General features: G+C 41.7%; 1 protein-coding gene across 4 annotated transcripts; it reads left to right on the forward strand.

Annotated features, from left to right (window-relative positions):
* Window positions 1-762: 762 nt before the first annotated feature.
* Window positions 763-5,690, forward strand: LOC115188754 (uncharacterized). 4 transcript variants are annotated; one of them, XM_029747571.1, is made up of 5 exons: window positions 2,625-3,002; window positions 3,105-3,280; window positions 3,690-3,882; window positions 3,977-4,068; window positions 4,199-5,690. In XM_029747571.1, the coding sequence occupies exons 3-5, from the start codon at window positions 3,693-3,695 to the stop codon at window positions 5,387-5,389; spliced, it is 1,473 nt and encodes a 490-aa protein (XP_029603431.1). In that variant the 5' UTR covers window positions 2,625-3,002; window positions 3,105-3,280; window positions 3,690-3,692; the 3' UTR covers window positions 5,390-5,690. The 4 variants fall into 4 exon arrangements, with proteins under 4 accessions (XP_029603432.1, XP_029603430.1, XP_029603429.1 ...); XM_029747572.1 differs by lacking the exons at window positions 2,625-3,002; window positions 3,105-3,280 and adding an exon at window positions 763-1,011; XM_029747570.1 differs by lacking the exons at window positions 2,625-3,002; window positions 3,105-3,280 and adding an exon at window positions 1,829-1,989.
* Window positions 5,691-11,138: the final 5,448 nt, after the last annotated feature.

An 11,138-nucleotide genomic window follows, 5' to 3' on the forward strand; every position in this document is an offset into this window, starting at 1 on the left:
GCTTCATTACCACCAAGGGCATACAGGTAACTGCCAACATAGTGTCTTCATAGGGTGTTAGGCCACCATGAGCCAGAACAGCTTCAATGCACCTTGGCATAGATTATACACGTGTCGAACTCTTGTCGGAGGGATGCAACGCCATTCATCCAAGACAATTTCCATCATTTGGTGTTTTGTTGATGGTGGAAAATGCTGTTTCATTCACTTCTCCAGAATCCCCCATAAGTATTCAATTTGGTTGATATCTGGTGACAGACGGCCATGGCATATGGTATAGATCGTTTTTCATGCTCATCAAACCATTCCGTGACCACTTGTGCATGGGGACATTGTCATCCTATGGAGGCATAGCCATGGTTACCAAAATAATGACCTACCCAGCATTTTTATACACGTTAGCATGATGGGATGTTAATTGAACCACACCTGTGTGGAAGCACCAGCTTTCAATATACTTTGTATCCCTCATTTACTCTAAAGTGTTTTCATTATAATTGGCAGTTACCAGTATAGTTTATCATATTAGCTACAGTAATTGTGTTCTTGTATAAACATTGAATTTAACATGGTTTGTTCTCCATAGGATATCATCATCCAACGTAAAATATAAAAGCCCCAGAGAAATGCTACCTTCAATATTGTGGTTGTCATCCTACAAGGAGAATCTGTGATATATTTTTGTTTATTGTGCCGATAGTATGAACTGAATTTCAAGATTGGAGCGACAGTGCCCACTGGTGGACTTATTATTGCATTTTCCCTACCAATGGAGAAGACCAGAGGCTCAACTCGGCAGAAAATCTGTCTTCCTCCGGTAGGTGGCGTATGTTCATTGTTTCGCACATCAAGCAAATAGTAATTGTATGGAGATGTGCGCCTACACAAGTAGACAGTACTTGCTACAAAGTTACAGAAAGCTAAACCAACAACTACACAAACTGAAATTGAATACATTGTAAACGCAGGTCCAACGAGCTTTTTTTTTTGAGCATCTGATGACCTAACGTGGTGAGTGATGAACATGAACTTCTCTGGTCGCTGTACTGTCAAATCCTCCCACATGTTTCTAGTATGACCAGCGGTTTTCAGTAACAAGTATTTATTTATTTATTCAGTTGTCATATTGGCAGGTTTGATAGCTTCTAGCGTAGTGTTTTATATGCAATGCGACCTCCTCGTAATTAACAGTCAGTGTTCACGAGTGTCCTGACGAGAAGGGAAACTTTTATAACTATGTCAGGCAAAATCTGGCATTATCAGCTCATTGTTATGGATGTATCTTAATGAATTGTTAGTCGTAGCTAGTTGGCTAGCTAGCATACAAGAGATGGTAAGTTGGCTAGCTAACATACAAGAGATGGTAAGTTGGCTAGTTGGCTAGCTAGCATACAAGAGATGGTAAGTTGGCTAGCTAACATACAAGAGATGGTAAGTTGGCTAGCTAACATACAAGAGATGGTAAGTTGGCTAGCTAACATACAAGAGATGGTAAGTTGGCTAGTTGGCTAGCTAACATACAAGAGATGGTAAGTTGGCTAGTTGGCTAGCTAACATACAAGAGATGGTAAGTTGGCTAGTTGGCTAGCTAACATACAAGAGATGGTAAGTTGGCTAGTTGGCTAGCTAACATACAAGAGATGGTAAGTTGGCTAGTTGGCTAGCTAGCAAACAAGAGATGGTAAGTTGGCTAGTTGGCTAGCTAGCATACAAGAGATGGTAAGTTGGCTAGTTGGCTGGCTAACATACAAGATATGGTAAGTTGGCTAGTTGGCTAGCTAGCATACAAGAGATGGTAAGTTGGCTAGCTAGCATACAAGAGATGGTAAGTTGGCTAGTTGGCTAGCTAGCAAACAAGAGATGGTAACGTTATGGCAACGGAACATAAGGACGAACGACTGGGTCGCGTCTCTAGCAACCAAAATATGAGAAAGTATGAATTCTCTTCTACAAATGAAAATATCAACGAAACAAATGTTATTTCTACCGGTAAATATGTGCTTAGTATTGTTTTCTTTGGCAACTGTGGTATAAGCGGGATAAACCGCTTAAACAAACGTTATTCTTGGTGCGGAGGTGGTGACTGTGTAGCTAGCTAGCTAGCAGCAGGCAAGGGGTGATAATGTTTTCACTGAGCATGGCAACGGAACTTAAAGAACGAACGACTGGGTCGCGTCTCTAGCAACCAAAATATGAGAAAGTATGAATTCGCTTATACAAATGAAAATATCAACGAAAAATAAGTATTTCTACCGGCAAATGTGTGCTTTCATATTGTTTTATTTGGCAACTGTGATATAAGCGGGATAAACGCCTCTGTACATTATTTTTGAAAAATGAAGTCAGCAAAGGGACTAGTCGTCCATTATTTCCAAGGTAACGTTAATGTACAAATGAAAATATCAACGAAAAATAAGTATTTCTACCGGCAAATGTGTGCTTTCATATTGTTTTATTTGGCAACTGTGATATAAGCGGGATAAACGCCTCTGTACATTATTTTTGAAAAATGAAGTCAGCAAAGGGACTAGTCGTCCATTATTTCCAAGGTAACGTTAATGTACAGAACGGAGGTCCTTACCTATCCACCAATCCAAAGAAAGGATAGGCGGGAGATAGTCAGCCCGCGGTGCCGCTTTGGGCGGAGAGACAGACCTGGATTGTCTTGTCATGCAGCGTTCAAAACAACTGGGAACTGGGACTTCAGTGTGTTCAAAACAAGATCACTGACCTCATAATTTGACCTCGTATTTTTCAGAGTTCCCAGTTGTTTTGAACTCGGCATCAGTATATCGATAATTATTGAACAGACGCAGGTCTAGCATCCGCGTATCCACCTGAAATCCAGAAATGCTAAACTGACCTTAGATCAGGCATTCTACTACGATTCAGATATCGAAACCGAAACAAGGTAAATGCGTTTGGTTTTCATATTGTCAATGGCAGTCGAAATAACTACATCTCGCTCTGAGTTGAAATTAGTGTTGTTTAAACTGAAACGGGTAAGTTCTACTTCATGCATGATAGATCAAGTTTTCTGCTAAGTTATGGCATGATTTAGGGTGCGTTCGTAAATTCACCCTGGCTATCTACTCCGATTTCAGAGCAGTTTCGTCTGAGTGTGCCAGAGCGCAGAACAACGGAGGAATTTACGAATGCTCAACACAGGTTAAATATGACAGGTGTCAGTCAACGTCGGCAAAAAATGTTTTGCCAGCAGCACAGTTACAGGCACCAATGCTCTAGATAAGGTGACAACAGCCTAACCAGCTCTGCTAAAGTGAGTAAAATGGTCAGAGTGAGGCGTTCCCTAATTCTTGTCTGGACGTAGCTAGCAAGTTAGCTAACTTTAGCCAGTTAGCTTGGGTGTTTGACTGCCATTGTGTGGTCAGAACGCTCGGATCAATCCTACTCCTGACCAGAGTGTCCAGTGTGCGCTCTAAACGCGCCGAGAGCGAAACGCTCTGAATTTACAACGCCCAGAGGCCACTCAGACACTCCAGGGTGAAATCATTCAAGAGCAGTTTTGGGATATTTGTTTTAACATCCACAGCATTATAAGAGATCAGTTCAAAGAAAATACATTTTAAGAAGAGATACGTTTTACAATCTGAATTATTTGTATCTTTAGTCATAGATAGGCTAAACCTCCACATCACCATGGTTTATTTGCATACCATTGATTGTAGGTGATGAACCTCTCAGAGGAGAACAGGACAGTCGTGGTCTCTGGTGTACCAGACGCACTGTCCAGCAGTCGCATGGCAGACAAACTGGTTATTCACTTCCAGAGCTCCAGAAGCCACGGAGGAGATGTAGAAAACATCAAGTACCCGACCAGCTTCAAGGGGGTGGCTTTTGTTACATTTGAAAACACCAGAGGTAACAGAAATACTGTAACAAACGTTTTCTTAGCTGGGATGTAGTTTTGTTACATATATGCCTATAGATCATAACAAAACATGTATTCTAACAGATGCTGAGATGGTAATCAGAAAGAAACAGATCATGTGTGATAAGGAGTTCCCTCAAGACTACCCTATCACTGTATACAAATTCACCCAAGACGTGAGTACAGTCAAGCAATCAAATCAATCAACAGTAAATCCATACAGTAAATGTTTATTCCTGCATGGAAGGAACAGTAGCACACAGTACAGTACACATACTGACTGATCCTATGTTCATCATGCCATAGGTGTTGTTCTACGTGAACGCTAAAGTGGACCTGTCAATCTTCGGTGACGAGGAACAGCAGGAGTCTGTGATCCAAAGCTTGCAGCCTGCTCACAGATCAGTGAGGATCTGCCTTCTACCCAGCCAGGAGGGTAAAGCTTCAGTGGAGGGGCCCTTCTCTGCTGTCAGGGCCCTGGGAGAGGACCTGCTCCAGTGGGCCACTGCCAGCAGCAGCAGTCACCCAGGGGAGAAGCACAGGGCTCCATCGAGCTCTGGTTACTCCCTGACCTCAGTGGCAGCAGGGAATGGGGTATCCCAGGTCAGCAGCAGTCATGCCTGGGAAAAGCACAGAGCTCCATCTCCATCAAGTCATGATCATTCCCTGAGCTCTGTGGTAGCAGAGAGTAGGTCTTCCAGGGTCAGATCTGGTGATGGTGCTGAGGTGGACTTCCGGGTCAGCAGTTACACCTGGGAGAAGAAGAACGGGGCAGCTCCATCAAGTGCTGATCATTCTCTGTCAAGCTCTGTGGCAGGAGGGAGTGGGGCTTCTACAGTAAATCAACCCTTGGAAAAGCACCGCAGGGCAGCTCCATCAAGCTCTGATCATTCTCGGAGCTCCATGGCATCAGGGAGTGGGGAATCCAAGGTCGTCAGCAGCAGTCACACATTAGAGAAGTACATCACTCCGTCAAGCCGTGATCCATCTCTGTCAAGCCCAGTGGCAGCAGGGACTTCCAAGGTCAGCTCAGGGGGTGATGTTGACGTGGAAGAGGAGTCCACGTGGGTGGACACAAACATAGTTCTTTACATTCAGAGATTTTCTAAAGACCAACTTGACCAATGCTTTAGGAACCACGGTGTGTCAGCTGTGTTCGATGACAGTGATGTGGCCGACCTGACTCTGATATCACTGAGAGGAGGATGCAGCAGCAAGGGTCTCTCTGAAGTCCAGCTGACCATGTCAGAGCTGACTGATTTGGTCGCTGTTTGGCAGTCAACCCTGAGAATCCACACTATAGACTATAGAAGGCAGGACGTGCTTGAGAGAAGGAGGCTGCTGCAGATCTGTGCCGAGGTAAACAACCTTTATGAAGACGTTCTGTACGTGCAGAAGGAGTTTAGTGTCCAGGTCATCGGTCCCTTTATGTCCAGTCATCTCTTTAGTGAGTGTGTGAAGGATAGAATGGATCAACTGGATAAAGAGGACTTGTAGTCAGAAGGTGAATCATTTTACCATTCTGCAATAGCAGCTATGCACGAAGAGCTTTTTGCGCGGTATATATTGATAGCACTGTGAGACGTTTTCAAGAGATTTCTGTGACAACTAAATAGTGTTGAGTTTGTGTTATTTTCTGTGCCTCAACAAGGATGTTGTTTTGTGTCAAGCTAGCCATGAAGGAATAACTAGATAATAGACTAAAAACGACATGTTAATGAGTCAACACTAGAGGGTACTGTTGTACTGAATATACACTATTTGTTCCATTAAATCAATTATTTCTGTGTGTGCTGACTGTCGATCCACCTGTGTATTTATTTGGGGCTGTAAGCCGCCACCTCAGCTGAGATCATGCATGGGACAAATTAACTATGTCATCAAGGCCAATACCTCCTGTCCCAACCATGATTAACTAAGTACAGTACCAGTCAAAAGTTTGGACACGCCTATTTTCTACATTGATGAATAATAGTGAAGACATCAAAATTATGAAATAACACATATGGTATCATGTCGTAACCAAAAAAGTGTTAAACAAATCAAAATAGATTTATATTTGAATTTCTTCAAAGTACCCACCTGCCAGGTCGCTGTTGTAAATGAGAACTTATTCTCAACTAGTCTACCTGGTTAAATAAAGGTGAAATAAAACAAAAAATGTTTTTTAAAAATTGCCTTGATGACAGCTTTGCACACTCTTGGCATTCTCTCAACCAGCTTCATGAGGTAGTCATCTGGAATGCATTTCAATTAACAGGTGTGCATTGTTAAGTTCATTTGTGGAATTTCTGTCCTTCGTAATGTGTTTGAACCAATCAGTTGTGTTGTGACAAGGTAGGGGTGGTATACAGAAGATAGCCCTATTTGGTTAAAGACCAAGTTCATATTATGGCAAGAACAGATCAAATAAGCAAAGAGAAACAACAGTGCATCATTACTTTAAGACATGAAGGTCAGTCAATACGGAACATTTCAAGAACTTTGAAAGTTCAGCTGCAAAAACCATCAAGCGCTATGATGAAACTGGCTCTCATGAAGACCGCCACAGGAAAGGAAGACCCAGAGTTCCCTCTGCTGCAGAGGATAAGTTCATTAGTTACAGTAACTGCACCTCAGATTGCAGCCCAAATAAATGCTTCACAGACTTCAAGTAACAGACACGTCTCAACATCAACTGTTCAGAGGAGACTGTGTGAATAAGCCCTTCATGGTCGAATTGCTGCAAAGAAACCACTACTAAAAGACACCAATAAGAAGAAGAGACTTGCTTTGGCCAAGAAACATAAGCAATGGACATTAGATCTTGGAAATCTGTCATTTGGTCTGAGTCCAATTGTGAGATTTTTGGTTCCAACCGCTGTGTCTTTGTGAGATGCAGAGTAGGTGAATGGATGATCTCCGCATGTGTGGTTCCCACTGTGAAGTGTGGAGGTGTGACTGTGGGGGTGCTTTTTCTGGTGACACTCAGTGATTTATTTAGAATTCATGGCACACTTAACCAGCATGGTTACCTTAGCATTCTACAGCGATACGCCATCCCATCTGGTTTTCACTTAGAGGGACATTTGTTTTGTTTTTCAATAGGACAATGACCCAACACACCTCCAGGCTGTGTAAGGGCTATTTGAACAAGAAGGAGAGTGATGGAGTGCTGCATCAGATGACCTGGCCTCCACAATCACCCGATCTCAACAGAGTTTAATTGGTTTGGGATGAGTTGGACAGCAGAGTGAAGGAAAAGCAGCCAATGAGCACTCAGTGTATGTGGGAACTCCTTCAAGACTGTTGGACAAGCATTCCAGGTGAAGCTGGTTGAGAGAATGCCAAGAATGTGCAAAGCTGTCATCAATGCAAAGGGTGCTACTTTGAAGAATTTTTTTGGTTACTACATGATTTCATATGTGGTTTTTCATAGTGTTGATGTCTTCACTATTATTCAACAATGTAGAAAATAGTAAAAATAAAGAAAAATCCTTGAATGAGTAGGTGTGTCCAAACTTTTGACTGGTACTGTATGTCATCAAGGCCAATATCTCCTATCCCAATCTCATTACTATGCACAGTGCATTCGGAATGTATTCAGACCCCTTGACTTTTTCCATATTTTGTTACATTACAGCCTTATTCTAAAATGGATTCATATTTTTTTTTCCTATCATCAATCTACACACAATACCCCATAATGACATCACAATACCCCATAATGACATCACAATAACATCACAATAACCCATAATGACAAAGCAAAAACCGGTTTGTAGAAATACCAATTTAAATAAGTATTCAGACCCTTTACTCAGCACTTTGTTGAAACACCTTATATATATATAAATCTGTTGTTCTGCCCCTGAACAAGGCAGTTAACCCACTGTTCCTAGGCTGTCATTGAAAATAAGAATTTGTTCCCAACTGACTTGCCTAGTAAAGAAAGGTAAAATAATAGAAATCCCAACCTCATGATTTAACTGTGTCATCGAGGCCAATACCTCCCATTCCAACCTTATGATTTAACTATGTCATCAAGAACAATATCTCCCATCCGAACCTCATGATTAACTATGTCATCAAGGCCAATATCTCCCATCCCAACCTCATGATTTAACTAGGTCATTAAGGCCAATATCTCCCATCCCAACCTCATGATTTAACTAGGTCATTAAGGCCAATATCTCCCATCCCAACCTCATGATTTAAATAGGTCATTAAGGCCAATATCTCCCATCCCAACCTCATGATTTAAATAGGTCATCAAGGCCAATATCTCCCATCCCAACCTCATGATTTAAATAGGTCATTAAGGCCAATATCTATTCTCTCTTCTCCCATCCCAACCTCATGATTTAACTAGGTCATTAAGGCCAATATCTCCCATCCCAACCTCATGATTTAAATAGGTCATTAAGGCCAATATCTATTCTCTCTTCTCCCATCCCAACCTCATGATTTAAATAGGTCATCAAGGCCAATATCTCCCATTCCAACCTCATGATTTAACTAGGTCATTAAGGCCATTATCTCCCATCCCAACCTCATGATTTAAATAGGTCATTAAGGCCAATATCTCCCATCCCAACCTCATGATTTAAATAGGTCATTAAGGCCAATATCTCCCATCCCAACCTCATGATTTAACTAGGTCATTAAGGCCAATATATCCCATCCCAACCTCATGATTTAAATAGGTCATTAAGGCCAATATCTATTCTCTCTTCTCCCATCCCAACCTCATGATTTAAATAGGTCATCAAGGCCAATATCTCCCATTCCAACCTCATGATTTAACTAGGTCATTAAGGCCAATATCTCCCATCCCAACCTCATTATTTAAATATGTCATCAAGGCCAATATCTCCCATTCCAACCTTATGATTTAACTAGGTCATCAAGGCCAATACCTCCCATTCCAACCTTATGATTTAACTATGTCATCAAGGCCAATATCTCCCATCCCAACCTCATGATTTTGTGTTGTTCTTCTTTAATGCAACAGGCCGGATCTCTGTCCCTTTTGACATTTCTTTCATGCTTGTTTTCATTTTGTGGTCATCTGGTATCAGAGCACGTTATGGAACGGGTTAACACAAGGCGGCCAAAACAAGGTATGAAATTATTATTATTATTATTATCATATACAACCTCTTTTTGGGCTTAGTTGTGGTCAATTTGCAGTGTGCAAATTATTTTAATTATGTTCCGACCATCCGCTCCGACAAAAATCGTCCCGCTGCTGAATCTAGTTGCCTACCCCTGTCATATAAGATCAACTGTGATTTGCTTTCATACACAAATGGCATCTTCTTCCACACAGGGGTTCACCCAATTATGATTTAATGGCCAGGCTAGCCAGCCAGGCTAAAGTCTAGAAACACAGTAACTTGTTTGTCATTCTACACCAAGCTTTGTTCTTTATACAATGTTTTCCCCTCACACAAGCAGTTTCATTTTTTTTTGGCAACTGTTCTTTAAACACGTTGTCGATTTTAATACATTTCCATTTGAACCCGGGCCTTAATTAAGAAGACAAGCTCATAATTAATACCTCCGAAGTCATTCAAATAGCAGATGCTGACCCAGCAATACTCATTATTACTGCAGTTGATTAATAGATATATTCAGGCCAGTATTTGTAGTATTTTAATCTTTGGGCAATGAGACGTTCTCTACACAAACATGTCTGGTACAGTGTGGTTAATTTGAGATCTATTGCATTCCCACAAATGTCCATGACTATGTTTGGAATATGTATTTCTCCCTCAAAAAGGACAAGTGGACCAATATAACTTTTGTACTATGGGGATAGTAGATTGACATAAGCTAGTGCTTTTTCTGTTGCTTAGGCCTACTCATCTTGTTGGCTGATGAAAGTAAATGTGGACAGTTCTTCTAGCATCTTCAATATGAACCTTGGTATTGGATAAGGACACGCGGAGTTGCGTCGCCGATGTGTCTGTCTTCACTTGTAGCCTACTTAGGAGCTGAGATGCCTGTGAGAAGGATCTGATCACTTGATGGGCATTGGCTAATAAGAATGGCGATATCTGAGAGAGTCATGTGAGTGAGCACGCTTTGTAGCACGCAGCCTGGAGAAGGGAATTATAATGAATATATTCAGGGGCACAATGGCCACTGGCCGCAAAAGGCATGGATTTTTTTAGGGGGCATTCCCGCCACACAAGGGGGATGCCGCTGGGAAATTCAAGGCATTATCAAGTGCTTGTCAAATTGTGAATGAGAGACTGATGAAGTGTGTACAGCCTGCGCAAGAAACAAGAGCTCATGCCTTTCATGCAACTTTTTTCAAATCATCATTAGAGTCGTGTCATGCAGCCTTAGAATGTATTAGAATTCTTTGTTAACCGCTCAACAAAGCATGCGCACTCCCTCAGAAATTGTTTGGAGAAAACATCCTTTTTATTTAATTAATCTATGTTCAATTGTATTCTTCATACTATAAAATAATGCCATGGAATTCTAAGCACATTTTGTCTGCTAAATGAACTAGTGTAGCCCACACCCATATGGCATAGCAAGATCAGGGCCTAACATAAGGACAACTCAGAGTATGCTATTCTGTTCTTCTTCATATCATGTTTCTTTAGACCTGTCTAAAATAAATACTGGATTTATTGTGATGGTGTAGGCTATATTACATGGATTTCTTAGACTTTTTAAAGTGTAGATGTTCCAAAGGTTGGCGTCAGTGGCTTGTAGTGTGTGGAAGCCAGGAGACGCTAAATGTGTTTATGTTAATTAACGGTCAATTACTGTGAGACCGGCAGTTATTTGCTTGACAGTCACTGGCTGACAAAATGTAATGACCGCCACAGCTCTAGTATAACGTAACATTTTTAGTCACTGCAGGTGGCAGTAGTACACCTCTCTGTTGGTACATGTATCATCCTATGGTATCAAGTACTTCAAGCTAAGATGTGGGTAACATAACTCACAGCAATGTGCCATGAGACTATCATGGTGCCCATGCAGAACAGTAGAGTCTTGATGAGCCGGCAATTTCAAAAAGCCAACTGAGCAGCATATGGTGGTGCCTGTACTGTCATTCCCCTGGTGTTGTCCCTGGTTCTGTTCCTGGTCTGGTCCTGGATCTGGTCCTGGTTCTGTTCCTGGTTCTGTTCCTGGTCTGGTTCTGGTCCTTGTTCAGTTCTTGTCTGGTCCTGGTCTCTCCGCAGTTCTGGTCCTGGTTCAGTTCCTGGTTTTGGTCCTGGTCAGGGAATAGGGTGCATTT

The sequence above is a fragment of the Salmo trutta genome, unplaced genomic scaffold, assembly GCF_901001165.1.
Source record: "Salmo trutta unplaced genomic scaffold, fSalTru1.1, whole genome shotgun sequence".
In the NCBI taxonomy this organism is placed as follows: domain Eukaryota; kingdom Metazoa; phylum Chordata; class Actinopteri; order Salmoniformes; family Salmonidae; genus Salmo; species Salmo trutta.

What these genes read in the sequence shown, in the direction of transcription:
- LOC115188754 (XM_029747569.1), top strand. Translation starts at nt 2,916, where the DNA reads ATGCGTTTGGTTTTCATATTGTCAATGGCAGTCGAAATAACTACATCT. An exon ending in TACATTTGAAAACACCAGAG is followed by an intron (nt 3,883 to 3,976) that starts GTAACAGAAATA and finishes GTATTCTAACAG; the next exon opens with ATGCTGAGATGGTAATCAGA. An exon ending in TATACAAATTCACCCAAGAC is followed by an intron (nt 4,069 to 4,198) that starts GTGAGTACAGTC and finishes ATCATGCCATAG; the next exon opens with GTGTTGTTCTACGTGAACGC.